Raw genomic sequence first — 19,391 nt, 5'->3', positions numbered from 1 at the left:
TGTGTTACTAGAAACATAAATAAGTAATGACTATTGATCTTGCATAACCTCAGAAGAGCAAACTACAATAAACTGAGAGGAAAAGGACATATCTTAACTGGAATGAACAAACCAAGACACCAACAGCACCTCTTAAAAACAACCAAGCAAAGCAAGCGTGGCCCACAGCTGTGACACCTCATGCTTTTAATCTTAGGGGGAAAAAAAAAAAAAAACAAATCTGTGGGACAGCACAGGGTTTCCGAAGCATTAATTAAACCTCTGCCGAACAAATTTACCATTTAAGCCCAGGGTTTTTTCCTGGGTGCAGGCGTGTCTGACCCCCGACAGGAATGCCCAGCCGGCGGGTCGAGCCCAGTCGCCGCTGCCTGCCGAGCACCGACAGCTCGGGCCGCTCCGGCCGCCGGACCCTCCTTGCGCCGCCCTGCCTCCCCTCGCTGCCGGCGGCACCCGGCGGGCGCCCCGCGGATGCTGCAACGGGACGGGCAGAGCAGAGGGCACCGGCTCCCGGAGACGGAGCCGGGCATGCTTCACATTCCAGCGACGGTCCAGCTTCAACAAGTGCATCGCAACGGGGGTGCATCGCGCCCCTCCCCGGCGGCGCCCGGCCCTCCCCGCCCGCCCCACGGCCGGGCCCCGCCGCTGCCGCCCCGCGGCCCCGCCGCTCTCCCGTCACGGCCGGGCCGGACCCCGCCGCTCTCCCGTCACGGCCGGGCCGGGCCGGACCCCGCCGCTCTCCCGTCACGGCCGGGCCGGACCCCGCCGCTCTCCCGTCACGGCCGCCCCACAGCCCCGCCGCTCTCCCGTCACGGCCCCGCCGCCGCCGCCGCGCACGGAGGGAGGAGGCCGGGCCGCCGCCCCGCCGCGCGCCCGCCGCCAGGGGGCGCGCCCCGCCGCCTGAGGGGCCCCGCCGCGCCCCGCGGCCGCCGCCGTCGGGGCAGCGCCGCCGGGCCCCGCCGCTCCGCCGCGCTCCGCCGCTCCCCGCGCCGCCGGGCAGCGCGCTCCTGCTCCCGCCGGCCCCGACTAAAGCCCCGCCGGGCACCGGCCGCGCCGACAGGTGCGGGAACAAAGGGGCGCGGGGTTGCGCCGGCCGTCGCCCGCCCTTACCGCTCCCCGACGCCTCTCGCCGGCCGGCGCCCTCCCGGCTCCGCAGCCGCCCGCACCCCCTGCCCCCGGCCCCTTAAGTTTCCTGGCGGGGCGCCGCGTACCTTGTCGTCCACACAAAGCCTGTCCGGGTCCCCCTCCGGGAAGTCACATCCTCTCCCGGGCGCCCAGTCCCACCGACCGCCTCCCGCCGCCTCGACAACACAGGCGGCGTCTCAAGTGTCTCATCAAAGCTTTATGAGGGGCGGGAGGGCAGCGCAGCCGGATCCCACACTCCCGCCGCTCAGCCGGAGCCTCCCGGCCCAGCCCCGCCGCCTTCTCCTCGCCGAGCGGCTTCGCCCCCGGCCGGCGGCTGCGGCGGCCGTAGGCACCGCGCTGCCCCGCTCGGAGGCTCCGCACCGCCTCCCGGCCCCGCCACCGCCCCCGCCCCGCCCGCCCGGCCCCGCTCCGCTCCGCTCCCCTCCGCTCCCCCGGCGCTTCCCGAGCGGGGAGCGGGGCGGGGGGGTGTCGGTCCGCCCGCGGCGGGATATTGGTTTACTCCGCCGGGTATTAAGCAAGCCCAATCCATTTAAATATCGCTCCCGCGCTGACCTCTCCGTAGTTCGCCTATTAAGAATGCAATCAAGATAATAACAGGCATTGCTTATTAATGAGCGCCCCAGGTAACGTTACACCGGTGACTTTCTGCAGGCGCCCAGCGGGAGCTCAGTCCCAGCGGTCCCGAGGCGGCTCTGCCCAGCCCGGGACCGGGACCGACAGCGGGGCCGCCCGTCGCATCATCGCCCGCCGGCGGAGACAGGCGCGACCGCGGAGCCCGGCGATCTCGGGCGGAACGCCTGGCTCGGCTTTGCTCGGCCGCCCGCGGGGTGCATCCTGTACCCCCTGACAAAAATCTGTTTGGCCATCTCCTCCTCCTGCGCGTGCAGCAAATACAGTAAATTATTGATAGTGGAAATTGAATGGCGGAGGCAATAATGGTATCCCCTGATTGACTAGCTCCATTTGATCTCGGTAAAGACAGAGAGATGGCACGCTCCGGGCTGGGCTGGCTGCGGCGAGCGGGAGCGCACGCGTGTGCTGGCGGCAAGAGCGAGCGCTGGGAGAAGAGCTGGCTTCACCCCCTGCCTGGCATGGGCTGTGGTAGCCTCGCCTCTTCCCTTCCCTCTTCCCTCACAGGCAAAATTGGAAGCAGCTGATCTTCAGAAGAAGCTAGCACAACTCTTTCATGAATCGGTTAAAACGCATATTTTTCTACACCTCAAAGCCTGACTGCCATCCAATTGCAATTAATGCCAAAGGCCCATTCACCCCATGCACTTGTGAAAATGTATTTATCCTAGGAGAAACGTGTGCAACTCATTGCTGCCCTCAGACAGTCTGATTGCCTGTGTGCTTTTGCTATGAAACACCTGCATTTATCAGTAAAGAAAATAACCCAGGTGTTTGAAATTTGAGTACATCTAAGGCCTTCCATATAATTCAGCTTTTAATATATATTAAAGGAAAGATTCCTGGTGGTTAATAACCTTTGCAGCTTTAAGAACGTTGTAAAAAATCATGCTTGAGTACCACATCACCATCCTTCTTGCACTTGGGGGTTTGGTTTTGCGTGTTTGAACTAAAAATGTCAGCGAGCACGAAGACAGTTCTACCTCTTTTTGTCTCAGCGTTTTCCAGTCCAAATATATCCAATTTACGAGAAAGGAGACATTTTCAAAGCCTTCACTAGCAGCCTGGGCCTGAGGAGTCATGTCCAGCTCTTGCTGGCTGATGGATAGTCACTAATAGGTAGCTCTTCAGGCCAAGTCCTGCTCTGCTATTTCTGTGTTATTCAAATTCTGCCATTGGGGATACATCAACCGCTCTGATAAACCAGTGTAAGCTTACAACTCCCAGCAACAATGCCGGGTGAATGTTCCAGAGGTGTTTCAAACGCATGCTTGTACCTGGAACTTGCTCAGTTTACGTGTGCAATTTATTTATCTGTTTTAGACTTGGCTCCACAGTACCGTGTAGCTTTCCAGGTGTTAGTGCTGGTACCTGATTTCACCAAGGCAGCACGTTTTCAGCAGCCTTTTTGCACAGTCATAAAACAGCACAGTTCAATAGTCTGTGTTTATAAGATGGTGCCTGCAAGTATTTGGATGATGGACCAGACAAGTTAAACAGCAGCAGGAGAGGCTACTTTAATCAGCTGTAATGTAATACATTGCACACTTGTTATTCCTGGAGGAAAGACTCTTCTGCTGGTACACTAGACATGCAGATGAGCAGCAGCAAATATCATGCTTTAGAAACACTGCTGGCTTTTTCTCAGGAGTGAAGGAGAAGGGATATACTCTGAAAAAAATCTGCTTGCAATCAGATTTTTTTTTTTTTTAATGTTGGAAAGGAAGCATGTTACAGACAGCCTGACAAGTCCTCACTCTGTGGGAAGCACTTCAGATCAGCTCTGCTAAGAACATGAGAACCATTAATTCCATGCAACCATGAAATTCCCATTTCTCTCTGCTACAAACGTGTTGCCTTTTGCATCGGTGTAGAGATTTTCCCAGGGAAGAGGTGTGGTCAGAGGAGCTGCTGATTCTTGCTGGTGTAATCAGCCCTTGGAGCGTTATTACCAGCCAGTGCTTGATTACTCGGAAAATGAAAAAGTAGCGTAAATAATTACTTGTTTGGATTTTTAAATCACATCCAAGCTGGGTTCCGTGTTGTTAAATCAGACCCTGACTTCTAAGAGAATTTTTATGAATGAACCCCCAAAAATTGTGTCTTCAAGGTATTAGTTTGTGAAGCAACTGCTAGTCCTGACATGGGGACACTGCTCTGGCTGGACCTCCACTCCTTTGTCCATAAAATGCACTATAAATTGGGAGGTTACATGAACCATCCCCTTTGGGATTTGTGGGATACATAGGATGCAAAGGTCAGGCATCCCAGTGTTTTCTGATAGACCCAAAAGGAGTTCTCTCTTGTTGTGTCTTCCAGCTATGTTTTCCCCATTTGGACTGTACAGATGTCACACGTAAGAGGCACCTGAAAAGAAAGTCACACCACAATTGCATGGGGAAGAAAAGGGCAGGCAGACCCTTTTCTGGTGGGTTCAGATAATTCAGTGTATCAAGCCTCTTGGTGCTGTCACAGTATGCCTGCTTTAAGCATTCACCTTGGAACCAAGTGGTTTTTTCCTATTCATTACTAAGTAAAATAATTGTTTGCATACACAAATCATACTTCACCATTTTCCAAACAGCAGCAGGGAAAGAGTATGAGTTGTCAATCAATCAAATGCTGATTTATCCCTGAAGTGATACTGTTTGCAGGAGGGTAAGACCATTGCTTTTTGCTGAATTCAATTTAAACTGCAGCATAGGCACTAATGATGCTGTAGATACTATAAAGAAGAAAGCAGAAGCACGCACACCTGGTTTCTGTCCCAGTGGAGATTATGCATTATAGTGATTGATGTATGAAGTCCAAATTTACTGATAAACTAATTATATGATAAAGTAGTTTGTGGGGCTCTTAAATTCCCCCATTGCAATTGTAGGAGAAGCAATAAAAAAGTCAATATTTGAAAAGAGTAACATTCATAAAAGGTACATAATTAGACAAAAGGCAACGGGTGATTGAGTCTCCCCTCCCCCAGACTGTGTCTTTACACTCCCCATTTTATTCACGTAGTATCTTGACCTGTTTTTGAATGAGAAAAAGGTCAAGAAGCTGCAATTTGGAATTCTTCTTACTTGGCTGTCAGGAAATATAAACTAATCCTGATTACAAAAAGGACAATGCTACTGATGTATTTGGGGTTTGATGCTACAGGGTTTTTTCCATTTAAAATTTTAATTGGCTGAAGTAATTCCTTATATCATTACAAGCAATTTATGTTTGATTATGTTTATTCATGTTTCCTAGTTACCTTTACTTGCTATTTTTTTCACATTAAAGAGATGGAAAATTGATGGAAATAAACTTTTCCAACTCAAGCAAAGCTAAAAATTGCAGTGGGTTATAGACACAAGTTGCATACACTGCCAGGGTTGCAGACATGGTGCATTTGTAGGATGACTGGGCTATGATGCTGCTCTGCAATGGTTCAGTGGCTGCAGCACACACACGAGAGCCCCTCATGCTCCACACCAACATCACTGCACTGGAAAAACTTCAGCATCTTTGAGGACCAAGGCCAAATTCTGCTTAACATTGTAAAATCTTCCTATTTTTGAGGCTTTGACTGAGAGATGATGAGAGAAAGATGGTGGTGGTCACTTCCCCAGCTTTCCCCTTGCATTCAGGGCTTGGCCAAGCTGTGGCCACAGCTGCTCCCAGCCATCAGTGCTGTGTGTCAATGCCCTGGGCTGGTGGCTCTCGGGTCTCACAAGCCCAGGGTTTACATTGGTTCAGCCTACAGAGCTGCTGTTGTTCTGGTCTGCAAGCAGCTTGCTGGGTGACCAGAACAGACCCTTCAAGTGCCCTAAATAGTGCAGGGTAGCTGCTCTTAATTTCAAGCATAATTTCACCTTCAGTGAACAGCATTTCTTGAGAGGCCTTGCAGCCTCCTTTTAGCAGGGAAAGTATTAAGTGAAACAGCAAAGATGGGAATACAAACCCAAAGGTCTTCCATTAGACAAGGTTTATAGGCTGCATGTACACAGGATAAAGGAGGAAAACCTACTCTTTGAATCACAGACACCAAAACCACAACATTTTTCCTGGAGAAAATACCACTTAATAGCTCAGAATTGTCACCCTGCAGCTACAACAAAGGTAGCTTTAAAACTCTAGCCAACAATTAAAATAATTGTTTTCTTCTCATGTCTGCTAAAGGTATGCCAGCTTTCCATCACATGGCAGGATCTGTACCCTGAATCTTGTCCCATGCCTTCTAATCAGGGATTTCAGCACAATTTATGTGCATGAAACCTCTTCTCTGACAGAGTTCTGTGGTAGGTGCAGATTAGCCATTTGCAAACGAGGAAATGCATGTGTCTATCACACACAAGTCCATTAAGCTGCTCATGAACATACTTGTTTGGCGAGCACACCAGTTCTGGCTTTGTCCCTTGCCACTGCTCATATCGTTGTCTCTACTGGCAAGAGGTGCAGAAATAGAATGTGTGATATGTGGCAATGGCCACAAACACACACGCAGAAGATCCTCCCCATGCAAAGCTCTAGGCTTTTCTTTTGGGGTTTTGCATGAACTCCATGCACTGTTTGGACAGAGGGACTCCTAAACCACACGTGAAGTGCCTCTTCCCTGTGCTGAAGGGCTGGGGGAAGCCAGGAGGATAACTCACCCTTCCTTCTGACCCCTGGTCCCTTGGCCAGTGTCCAGCCACGCCAGGCTTGCCCACACTGTGGGGTGCTGGGCAGCTGTTGAGGATGGCACAGGAAAAAAAAAAGGTGAGAACAAGAAAAAAAAAAAAAAAAAAAAAGTAAGGAGAGGATGATTCCAACCCCGCAGAAACATTAAAAGTTTGGTTTGTCATTTCCTGATGGTTTGACATTCACTAAAGCTGGCAATTCATCTCCTGAGTGTCTCTGCCTTACTGCTGCTGTTTCAGAGGCATTAAACCCCCATTACCTGAGCAAAGAGCAAAGAGGAAAGTATCTGGGCTGTGCCCAGGAGTATCCAGTGTACCAGGTGTCTGGCGTGTGGTGCCTGAGCCTCCCTCACTCACCCCTGACCCTCCTGCTAACAGCACAGCAGACAGAAAAGAGGGCATGGGACAAGAACAACAAAAACGCAGACTCTGAGGGAGCAGCAGACATAGGAAGGGAGAAGAAAATCCCCTCTTCCCCAAAGAGGTTGTGTGTGATTCCTTGGGATGGTGGAAACCTGAGCCAAGTGTGGAAAGGTTAGATGGCTGGAGATGCTCTCCTGTGACGAATCAGGCCATTGGAGCTCTAGGATTAAAGAAGATCAGAAAACTGTTGGTGCACTTGTGGGTGAAAGGTGTGGGGATTGACTCATCTCTCCTTTCCTCTAAGTATTCAGTGGGTTTCAGTTAGATGCAATATAGTGGATTATTTTTAATATTTAAAGGGATCAGATTCCAAGGGGTTTATAAACTTAGCCAGGCATCTTATCAGAACAGGTACATGCCTTAGCAAACCCTGCTCAGTGCATAACTTTGGAGAGCTTATTTTGAGTGTGTGCTAAAAATAAGCAAGGCCCAAAATCCCAGGCCCACAGCCCTATGAATGCTCTTCTGTAGTTTATTTCTATTGAAGCAACTAAGATCTCCCCTGACATCAAGCTCAAGCGCTGCCTTGGCCAGGTGCAGCAGCTCAGCGACATTGCCCGGGGGTGATGGCCAGTGGCTGTCCCGGGGTGCCCACCACCCACGGGGTCCCACTCTGCCAGGAGCTGGCAGGAGGGATCCTCCTTGGGTACACAGAAATCCTTGGGAATGCGAAGCATGTGTAAACATTAAATAGTTCTTCTGGCTCTCCTGCCCTTCAGGACTTTCATATTAACATATTTTATGCTGAACTTAGATAGTTGTCTTCATCTTCTCGAAGGGGTTAAGGAACTTTGGCTCCATCCCTTTTCAAAGCAGAGCCACATCAATGCTTTAAACAAGCTGATGTGTTTAAAGATAAATTCAGGATATTTTTTCTTTAAATAGCATATTGAGCTATTTCACCTAAGAAACAAAACATAAGAGTTCAAAACATCTTCTACGTTAACCACCTAAAGCATTAAAGAGAGAAGTATCTGCGAAACAGTACATATTTTTGTTAATTGCAAACTAAAATTATCAGTACACAATAAATATTAAAAAGAGTCCTCAAAATGAAGGTTCTCCTCCTCCAGTCCCTGTGACTCGTGGCTCGAGAAACAAGTACTGGATTAGTCACATTAAAGCAAAAATTTCCTTTGACTAAAACATTTCATTTGCATGGTGTAATTTCTGTGTATTGAATACCTGGGGTGGTCAATCCTTCGGTAACGTAATGGCTGGAAGCACGTTGTGTGTGAACGTTACTACATTCCACTCTGGAGATCAACGGGCAGCCATGTGCCTGCCCAGGAGCTTTCATCTGTCCAAGTGAAAGGCAAATCTGCTCATCCGTGGTGCTCACCCACTCCTCAGGGTCTGCTAATACACAAAAAGTGCAACAAAGAAGGTGCAGTCCTCACTTCCTCTGTCCTCACACTGCAACACCCAGCTCCAAGGGGCAGGAATTGCACAGGGGCTGTTATTAACTCTACACTGGCCAGATGAAATTATTTCATTGACTTGCATGGCAGAATTGCTTTAAATAGTGCCAGTACAGCTGGCACAGTTTTTTGGTACTACTATTAAAATATTATTTTCCTCCTCAGCAGCACAGTATGGGGATGCACAGCTGGATGCAGAGCTGGTTCTCTCTCTACAGCATGTGATGTGCTCAGACTATCATTTACAGATGCAGAGAGAGGGGAACAAAACACAGGGTGGATGTATGACTACTCGGGAATCCAGAAATTCTGAAATATCGATCCACAAAATCAATACAAATTTTAAGCTATTTTAAAATAACTTTCCTCACGTTCCACACCATTTCTCAAATGGGAAAACATATTGATTTCTCTGCCCCAGCAAGGTCAGGGTGGCCTTTGAGGGGAAAGGGGTGGTTGGGCCGGGCACATCCAGCAGTGGAGACACCACAAACCCCATTTGAACATGATCTGAAGTGGGAGGAAAGCAATCCTGCATTCTGAGGCTCAAAGCCCCTGTATTTTTAGTGTTGGCTATAACTCAAAGAATACCCAAGTAAAATCTACCCCTAGCCTTGGCAAGTCATTTAGTGGGGCCTTGGTGGTTCAGGACTTGTGCCATTAGAGTATAAACTCATAAACAACATAATATACATTTATTTTCTGGACAATGTTTATTTTTCATGTAGTTTATACATCTGAAACATAAATGCTTACAAGCGAGTGTTTTAAACACCTCTTTGTATTTCATTAGCTGGCTGTTTAATCTGCTATAATTTATTGCAAATTGCAGTTGTACTGTATGGCCTCACGGTGCCTTTACTTATTTGAACATAAACACCGCTGAAGTCAGCAGGAATGCAAAGTTTTTAAATCAGAAGGGAGCCAAATGCTAGATTTTCAGCAAGGACTTTGCACCAAGGCATTAAACCCCTTATTTTAGACTTTTGTTATGTTTCTGTTTGATGCTTTACCCTGCTATGTGCTCCAAGCAGAATCATTTTCCCTTAGAGGCATGTACAGCTCCTTCCCCTTTGGTTCCTTAATTTGGGTTAGATCCCGTAATATGAAAAATATACTCAGATATTGCACCTAGAGCACATTGGTGAGACCTAAAGAGCTCTTCTGTGAAGGGAATTAAGATCAAAAAGAATGTGGAATTTAAATATTCAACATTTCTTCTTGGATATGAAACAGAAAAATTGTTTTGATGCAAAAGTTCTTGTGACAGAATACGTTACTTAGACTCTGAGACCATATTAGGATAAATTGGCTTTTTTTATATAGGAATTGCACTCCTTCATATGGAAATTATGACATTTTGTCTATTGCCTCTTACTACAAATGCTTAAAGGATCTGTTAAAAATATTCTTTTAAGAAGTTATATCAAGATAAAAGAGAGTAAATAAGAGCCAGTACCATTTTCAGGCTTATTTCTGATTAGTTTCTTGATTTAGACCCTGTTAGCTACCAGAAGATTGCACCAACTACTGGAGCTGGGGAAGCATCTAACTGACAGCACAGTTCACTTTGCAGGGTGGGTTTGCTGTGCTTTTGTCAGACCCTCACCCTGGCAGAAAAGGAACATTGTGTCGATTCCATGAACGGATGGGCTTCCAGAGACTTGGGAAGAAGGGCTCAGCCTGAGTGCCGACACGAATGAAAGACAAGCAGATGAAATGCACATTCTCATGGTCTGACAAAGTACCAGACCTTCATCTACATTTAGCTGATCGATTTTTGACCAACCATTAATCTTTACTACCACCCCACGGAAAGCACGGACTGGGAAGGCAGCGGACAGCTTCCCCACCAAGGCTTCAGGTAAGGAGGGCAGGACACTTGCAGATGGATGAGGGATTGCCAGATTGCCTGTTGGGAAGGCAAAGGAAAGGGCCTTACCCTGCGCTCCTCCACACTAGGCAGGACTCACTGCTGGTTCTTTTCCATGTCAGCACTGCTCCCCTGGTGCGGAGGACTCCAGCCAGGACTCCAGCGCTCTCCACCGCTTCTGCCTGCCCTCCACCTCCAGTGCTCCCACGCCTGCTCGCTGGCAGAGCCCCACGGGGTGCCAGGAGCCCTGCCCAGGCAGGCTCTGAGGTGTGAGAGCGCCAGGCTCTGAGCTGTCACACAGTGCCCCTGGAGCTTCAGGAGCTGGGTCAGTGCTTGCTCTGGTCCTACCCTGTAGCTCTTGCACAGGCTGATGGATCCAAAGAAAACAGTTTGGAAAGGTCCATCACCTTTGGCTTTTCTCCTGGCCTGAAGTGCACGCCTCACATCAGTCTGGATTTCTTCCCTCTTTTGGCCCTGCAGAGACTGAAAAGGAAATTCTGGCCGTTCCAAATCAGCTTCCTAGGTTTGTCTTTTTAAGGACTTAGCCTTCTTGTCAGATGTTTTGGCTTCTTTAAAATTTGGGAACCAGCAGAATTTTCTTAAGGGACTGCTGCAGAAATACTTTGATGGGAAAGTAGATGATAAAAATAACCATTAGGTGCCAAAGGCAGTGGACTGGGAATTAAAAGCTCTTCTTAAGTCAGAGACATTTGTGTCTTTAAAAGAGCTCAAAAAAAGAGGTGAGAAAAGCAGTGGGGATGCAGGGCTATGACCATGGCTGGACAGCTGACTGAGTCCAGGTGAAGGATTTGGGAAGAGGAAAACAACAGGTGGTGGGCAGGAAGAGCCTGAGAATCAGATCTGCCTGGGGAATACCCTGTGGATAGAGTGACTGGTGCAGGAGCAAACGCCACACAGACAGAAAAGAGGTGAACCTATGGTTAAACTTCACCTCCTGCTACCACCAAGACCTTTGTGAAAGACTTATGCACAACAACTAAAACTCAAAAACCAAAACTAGGGAACAATCCTAGGATTAAGTACTTGTTCCCTCAGAAGAGGATGAGAACAAAACCTGGGCCAGAGGTTATTCATGTCACTCAGGTGCTCAAAAACGGTGATCTATGATGAGTGTGCTGCAAGCACTTAAAATACCTCAGTAAATAAACAAATTTGGGGCACAAAAAGACATTCATAAGGAAAATACTGTAAGATTCACTCTTTCTGTGGATGGCCAAGAGATGCAGTAGGCTTCTTTCTCTCTGATGCAATAAATTTTCAGCAATATAATAAAGGGTATCACACTTCAGGCTACAGCAAGAGATTTGTACAGTAGCAAAAGACATTTGAGATGTATCATCATCACTGGAAAATTTCAAACCTAGAATTTAGCCTCATTTAAAAACTGCTAAGTCTTTTTGTTTTCCCGGTCAATACTATAACATCAGCTATCTCTTGACAAAATTCAGCCAAATATTCTCTCAGATGGTTTACAGACTTTTGGCAGGTCTGAGAGAACATGGATTTTACAGAGCAAACCAACACATGAGCAGCTCCAGCCTCTTGACCTCTGCTCATGTCTCTTGCTTCATCCCATTCTCAGTAGAGTTGGTTGGGTTTCAAAAGGTATTTGCTGTCAGAAAGCAGCTGCCTTTTTTTTTTTCCCTTTGGTAGCCACCTGTTTTCCTGAAATCCATTAAATCCATTGTCTCTTCATGATATTCTGTGGGTTTGAATCTGAATATTTTATCAAATATCTGTCAGATTATTGATGATAGCTTTAGACAGAAGTACTGAAAGCCTTTTTGAATACTCTGTTAAACAATATAGAACTCAGTTTATGTTGAAAATACTGGAAAAAAAATTAATTTTGAAATGTCAAATATTTTCCCAGCTCTGTCTGCCTTGACAATGTGTGGCCTTTCCTGATTCCTGAGAGAAAATCTGAATGGGAACTAAGTGACAGATACAAAACTGCTTGTGGGCCACCATACAACCTCCTCCTACTGCTGCTGTTTCAAGGGGTGAAACACGTAAAAGAATATAGAAACCCGAATGCAGGGTCAGGGCTGACGTCAATATTTTGACATTTCCATAGCTGTACAGGTTCAGTCCCTAATATTAGAATAATACTCTGCAAGAGGTGGTTTGTTAAGCTACGCTGTTATGCCTCGTCTTAGACTTGAGCAGGAGCCATCTAACTAACCTCCATCATGCTCTTTCCATTCTCAAATGTTTCTTAAAAACATGTCCTTCAGATGAAAGACTGTAAGCTTTGTGGTTGGGTTTTGCTCCGTTTTCAATTTGTGGTACATTCACCTTATTTGGTGCCCAGAGGGGAGCTCGGTACCATCTCTGTGTGGCTGGTGAACAAAAGGAGGTGAAGGAGCTGGGAAGATCTGCCACAAAGCACCCAGGCTGCACAGGAACCTGGCTTTACCATGGGTTATCAAAGGAACCAGCCTGGCTGCTCCTCCCTCCCGTTTGCCTCTGAAGAGCACACACACACAGAAAGGGAGCCCCCAGACACTGCCTGTGTGCAGTGATGAGAGAAACAGATGAGAGAAAAGTTTATCCTGAAGCCTTCCCACTGCCAGGGTCCCTTCCACCTCAGCATGCCTCACCTTTTTTTTTTTTTTTTTTTTTTAACTGCTTCAATTTGCAGCTTACCATTTGTTATAATAATGGAGTCTAGTGAGAAGCTTGTGGCCCCATAAACTTTGGACATAATTTTAACTGTGTCAGCTTTAAAAAGTCAGTATCTGCCTCATCAAAGGGCAATCATGTCCAATGTGGGTGTCTCTGTCAATTGTGTTTTGAACTGCAGCAATAATCCAACCAAACCATGCAAAGATCTTTTCTACACCCACATTTCTTAATTATCATCATGAGACTGAGGTAGCTGAGACCAGATCTATAATGTTTTCTGGATGTCAAAATGCCCACACACCTTCTGTAATCCTTGTGCTACCAGCCCCCTTTCATATTGCTTTTAGCTGGTCCATCTAATTATCTACTACCATAACTTTTTACTGCATTATTCCCAAATCACACAAAGGCTCTGTTTAAGAGAAAAAGAAACAACTGGTCTGATGAGACCTCCTTAACTGAACAACCCTATTAACATTTTAGTGGATGATAAACCCCTCTTCACCCCTTTCAGAAATTAAACAATTTTTTTTAGAGTCAGGGAAGACCTAGGGCCTTAAAAGTCTCTGCATACATTGCATCCATAAACAATGCAATTTCTTGGGAGCTTTGGGGTCTACTGTCCATTTGGAAAATAAATAACTTTGTTATTTTCACATGTGCTATAGTCAATAAGGATCTGGAATGGGAAAGTAGCAAAAATGTTATGACTTAATGAACACATTGCAAAATCATTCTTGCCAAATGTCAAAATAAATTGGAGGCCAGAGTGTATGGTTTATGCTTGTTAAATTGGGGGTTTGTGCGCTATTTTGGGAAGGGGAAAAAACAAAAAAGGACAGACCACACCACGAAAAGGCAGGGGGAAGAGAAAGTATACACTTGGCCACTTATGGCAAGAGCTTGGCCCACTGCAGTGCCAGCACCAGGGCTCCCCACAAGGGACAGCAGAGCAGCCCGGGCCGTGGGGAAAGCACTCACTGACAGCAGAGCTGGCTCGGGGGCACTGCCCTGGCCCCGGGGCTCTGCCCAGCAAGGGCAGGCCAGGCCCCGCAGCCCAGCTGCTTCCCCACACCAGACCCCTCTGGGAAGCACCGAGCCGTGCCAGGTGAAAACGCCTCACGCCCATCAGCCATTTCAGAGACTTTTCCATCAGGGAACTGTGCATTTGCACTCTGCCATGAAGTTCAAATGACAACAGGAGTAACGTGACTGGAACCAGATGTGCTTGTGCTGGAGACTCCTGTGACATGCCTGATCATTGCCACAGGTATCCCACTTTTGGCACAGACGAGCAGGTTTTGCCTACATTGCAGAGAGTTTTCTGTTTGTCCAAGCAATGAGCAGCTTGAAAGGTCTAAGTTTAGAAATACCTACACAGCTGAGGACCTGATCCTTTGAACACCAAAGAGTGTCACAGCTATTTTCCCTTTGAGATTGCCTCAGGAAGAGACCAATTAGGATTACATGATAAGTAAAATTATTCCCATACTTACATGGTTGGGAAAATAGGTCTCTCCAACTGCATATTCAAAAGGAGATCAAAGCAATATTGTTCTTTTGCAGTTAGATTTTGACTTATTTATGTTTTTCCCCATTATGTACCTGTTCCAGCAGCACCAAGAGGCCACAGGCATGTGCTTCTTACCTCCCCTCTACATCTAGTAATGGGAGTGCCATGAAAGTGCCTCTATTTCTGGCTGCCTGCATGAAAATGCGTGGATACATATATGTATGGCTTTCGGTTATTTTACTTCACGACACAAGGGTGGGGGGAAATCTTCTTCATACACCTACATCTATCACAAAGCAACTAAGAATAGAAGCAATATTGAGCCAGATGGAAATGTTAATGGTGACAGCTCACAAGCAAGAATCACACATTTGTGAAATAATGAAATGGGTGGGCAGTTGTTATATGAACTCCATGTCAGTCGGTATGTTTTCCTGGCTATAATTTTGCAGAAGTATGTCTCAGAGATATTTTCAGTTCATGGGAGAAGCCTGTGCCCTACCCTACACCTTGCTGCTGGCACGTGGGCGGAGGAATTCACCAAAGGTGGCGAGCAGCTCGCCAGTGACCCTGCTCATCACGTGCCCTGGGGGTGCAGGATGTCCCCTGACATTTCCCTGCCAGGGCACTTCACTACTCCTAACAATGTGGTGGGAGAGATGCAGAAAGGAAGTGTAAAGACATTTGCAAAACCAAACATGAGAGAAACATGGGATACCCACACTTGTTCCAAAATCTCACTTCCAGGCATACAAGCATTACCTTTCCTTTTATATTTCATCTGCCCGTATTCTGCAGTCCTTCTTATTAGCTGGACTTGCTGACCACAAATGAAAATGAGCATTACAAAACCAGTCCTGCATTTCTCCACTCCTCCTTTCTAGTTCTTCATGCCCCAAAAGCCATCAAATCCATTTTAAGGACCACTTTGACAAGCTTGCTTTTGCTAGCCCCAGTTTCTTAGCCCCAGTCTAATGTTAGCTCAAAGGGGAGGGAGCTGTGAAAGTGTCTTTTCAGACATATTTTACCTTGCACTACCTGTCTCATTCCCAAGGTCTAGGGAATCTACTGATTTTCAACAACTTTGATAGGTACTGTTTCTTGCAGATGCTGTTTACTGCACTTGACGTTACTATTTTTTGCCAGAGGAATGAACTAGTTCTCCTGAAATCTTTTGGATGCTCTCTTTGTTTGCGTAGCTGATTAAAAAAATTCTAGCAGCTACATCTTCAAGTGCTTAGTGGTGATTTACTACAATGATTCATGGTAAGACTTACAGCTCCGAGGAAAATCTGTCCCTCAGGATTTATCCACCTTTCCAGAATTTCTCATGGCAGGGCAACCATATGCCACTGTATTTAGGAAGCAACTTATGGTTACTGAATGGCAGCCAGTCTGCATTTTCTTAGTGCATTTCTAAGAGCTCAACAGCATTAATGTGATAAAGGAAAAGAAAAAAAAAAAAGGACTTGCTGTACAAAGGCAAATGTATGCATCCAGCCACCTCAGATTAATGAAATGCTAGACATTAATCCACTGGCATACATGCCTGTGAATGCTGGCCACTAAAAATAAATAGTGAGAAATATCAGACTGTTTGAAACAGGAAATTGTTGAGCAATCCTGAAAATCAAAAGGTTATCCAAATGGTGAGCTGCTGAGAATGGCAAACTTGCACAGAGACAACGCCTGTGTCAAACACCATATATTATAAAAACCATCTCGTGCTGGACACAGACACCTGACAGACACCAAACCACTGAAGACAACACTCGTGGTACCAGGTAAAAGAAAACCTTAAAAAATAGGCAAAAATCACTGCCACACCAAAACTGGAGGATGAAGACATACTCCAAGGAGATCAGCCATTTTACAGTACCATAACTGTAAGAGATGAAAGGGGGTGATGAACCACCACCAAAGCAGTGACAGCTCCTGGAGAAACAGGAGATACTGAAATCAATAAAGCTACTTGCAGATTAAGGTATGAGTCACCACGATGGGACCAAATACGGCCGTGTCATTTGTTAGCAGCCGTCCATCCCATGCGTCTCTGCAGAGAATGATTAGAATTCCAGAGAAACACGGCAACAGAGGCAGAAAGGGAAACGTTGGAGTTTTTTAAGTGCTGGCAAGAAAGTAATGGGTGCAAACTTAAAATACAGGAAGATACACAAAATTATGCATGGAGTGGAAAATTCATATAACTAGAAGCTCCTTGACAACCTCCTAGATAACAGAAAAAATTATTTTGGGAAGTGGGTAGATTTTTAGTAGGGCTCATCAACCTCTAGTTCAGAGTGGATGTATTGAAATATTAGCTCTACCACATTACTTTTTCCTAAGTGAAAAAAGGTCAGGGGACGTTTCATTATGAATTTAATGAGACCAGTACTGCAAATCACGAGTGTTTTGAGTGTCACCCAGCCTCCTGACGAAGGATGCTGCTGAGACCTGGCTCTTCTCTGGCTCCTCTCTCCTCGCCTCCACAGCTGCTAAGAACTGCCTCCTATGGCACCCTGACAGGTATCCCCAGCAAACGCAAGTTCTCCAGGTGGAAATGGAAAAATCCACGGAGAGATGCTGCCCGCTCCCTCTTCCGGCCGGCCGTGGGGGGGGGAAAGGAGGACGGCGCCAAGGCAAGGCCGCCGGTAGCGCATCTCGCGGGGAGGAGAGCGGCTGCTCTCCCCGGGAGCCCCGCAGCAGACACGGCCGCAGCACAGCGGCAGGCGACCGACTTCGGGGCGAGCCCCGCGCCCCTCCGGCGCCGTCCTGCGCCACCTCCATTTTGGCCGCGCCGCTGTCCGGTGCGGCTGCGGTGCTGCCGTCCAGGGGCTGCCGCCGAGGAGCTGCTCCCGGGCCGCGGGGCGGAGGGGGCGGCAGAGGGGCGGCATCCCCGGCGCCCGCATCCCCGCGGCACCGCGCCCCGCGTCCGCAGGACGGAGCCTCCCGGGGGCAGGCGGTCGCCGTAGCAACCGCGGTGGGGAGGGGGGAACACGGCGGGACGCAGCCGGCGGGGGCAGCCCGGCCCGGCCCGGCCCGGCCCGGCGGGCGCGGTGCCCTGCGCGCCGTCTCCGCCCTGCTGCGCGGTGGGGACGCCGCCCCCTCCCCGCGGCGGGCCGGCCTCCCTCCCTCCCTCCCTCGCTCGCTGCCGCCTGCCGGGGGCTTCCCTGCCCGGCGGCGCTACGTGCGAGCCGAGCGGGAGGGAGCCCGGCGGGAGGCGGGGGCGGCGGGGCCCCGGGATCCGCCCTCCCTCCCTCCCTCCCTCCCTGCCGGCGGGCCCGGCTCCGCAGCGCGGCCGGCCGCGGGGCGCTGCCGCAGGGAGGGCGTGTGGCGCCGGGGCTGTGCCGGGGGGCTCGGCCGGCCGGGGAGCAGGGGGGCTCCCCGCGGCCGGGATTCCCCGGGCGGAGGAGCGCAGGCTGTCTGGAGCGGGGCGGCGGGCACGGCGCGGCTCCGGGCGGGCTCTCCTTGCAGGACCGCGCTCCCCCGGCGGCGCGGGGAGCGGGGGAGGGGGGGTGCACAGCCTCCGTGCGGAGCCGGAGACCCCCTGAGCCTCTCTACCTGCGAGCGCTGCTGCTGCCGCCGCTGCTCCGCCAAACTGCTGACTTTCCAGAGCTTATTTTTAGCCCGGAGACTAAATATTATTAGCTACATTTCTACGTAGGAAGAATCGGAAGCGCGGGGAGGGGTGGGGGGAGGCACTAGAGATAGGGAGGGAGATGAGCAGAAAGCTTATCCGAATGATCTCCAGTTGGGGGGGCTGCGTTTGGGTTTCAGGCTTGCCAAAGGCGCGCACGCACACACACACAACACACACACCATTAATTATGGCAAAGTAGATGCGGATATTGGATCATCAGCAATACATGCACGGCTCTCCCTTTGAGCCTTAGGCTGCGTATACAGAGGGGTCAGCTAATCTCCGTGTAGGTAAACATCAGCTGCGTCCCTTTATCTGTGAAAGATCAGTCCTGCACATCAGTGCCAGCTAGAGCTCAGCTGCATCTCTTTAGCTATGCAAAATCAACTTGCATTCTCAGCCAGGGAAAAAAAAAAAAAAAAAAAATCCGTCGCATCTGCTTCTCTTGGTAAAGATCAGTTGCATCTCTGCCCAAAGCATGCACACACACATAGACGAGATTCCCAGGTTAAATCAGGCACAACTTAAGTTAACTCGTAGTTAAATCGCATCCAGCTTCTCCTTCCTTCCTTCCTTCTCTAGCCCTCACACACATCAAGCAGCCAGCAAGGTAACAAAACTAGGCGAAGAGCAGGCACCCATCCCCGCACCACAGAGAGGGAGAGGCAGGAGCCAGAGGGGCCGCCGGGGGTGTCCCCCCTCTGCTTACCTTGGTTACAGCTAACACCACGAGCAGTGGCTAGATCGCGGAGATAAATACTGGCATTTCCCAAAGTTGACACCGTCAAACCAACCCCCGGAGCTTGCAAGACTCTTTTTTTTTTTTTTTTTTTTTTTTTTATCCCTCCTCTCTTGCTCCTATTCCAGTCCGCACCGCTAGGAATTCAACTTAGCCCAGCTCCAGCGGGGCGAGAGGGCGGCGGGCGGGGAGGGGAGGGGAGTGCAAGCACCGGGGGCTGGCGGGGGAGGGAAGCCGGTACCCAGCGCCAGCGGCTCCCCGAGCCCGCCGGGTCGCGGAGCGATGCGGAGCGGCGCGGGGCCGCCTCCGCCGCCGCTGTCCAGGGTGCTGCCGCCTCCCCGCTCCGCTCCGCTCCTCGCCGCGGCCCCCCGCCCGTCACGTGCCGCTCCGCGCCCCCTCCGGGGCAGCCCCGAGCCCCCGGCCCCCCCGACGGCAGGCGGCAGTGCCCGCCGAGGGAGAGGCGAGCGAGCGCCCGGCGGCAGCCCGGCCGCCACGGCTCCAAGTTTCTCTCTCAGACGCGCCGTTTCCATCGCAGCCCTAAATCAAAGAGCGCCGCAATTAAAGTTACACCGTCTAAAACACAATTCTCCCGGCCCCCGCGGGTTACGCTCTTTGGCGTATTAAGTACTAGAAAGCCGAGCCCGTGATATCAGATACTGTCGTTAAGCAACGTCTCAAGCTTTTTGGTGCAGTTGTTTT

General features: G+C 49.4%; 1 protein-coding gene across 6 annotated transcripts in view; it reads right to left on the bottom strand.

The window, feature by feature from the left end:
* BDNF (brain derived neurotrophic factor) overlaps positions 1-19,391 on the bottom strand; it is a 44,198-nt gene that overhangs the window by 18,530 nt on the left and 6,277 nt on the right. The window contains exon 2 of one of the 6 annotated variants that reach the window (XM_053979689.1): positions 8,043-8,216. The exons of 2 other annotated variants lie outside the window; for them this stretch is intronic. Coding sequence is in view for 1 of the 4 variants with exons in the window: in XM_053979685.1 (XP_053835660.1) it covers positions 279-281 (3 nt within the window). In the remaining 3 variants the exon portion in view is untranslated. Of the gene's footprint in view, positions 1-278; positions 580-1,208; positions 1,465-8,042; positions 8,217-18,662; positions 18,734-19,391 lie in introns of those variants that run through there. 3 more of the 6 variants (XM_053979687.1, XM_053979686.1, XM_053979685.1) reach the window with 3 other exon arrangements.

This window comes from Vidua macroura, chromosome 6 (genome assembly GCF_024509145.1).
Source record: "Vidua macroura isolate BioBank_ID:100142 chromosome 6, ASM2450914v1, whole genome shotgun sequence".
NCBI classification, from domain to species: Eukaryota; Metazoa; Chordata; class Aves; order Passeriformes; family Viduidae; genus Vidua; species Vidua macroura.
Note: the sequence above shows the minus strand (reverse complement) of the source record. Positions and strands in the feature narration are given on the sequence as shown.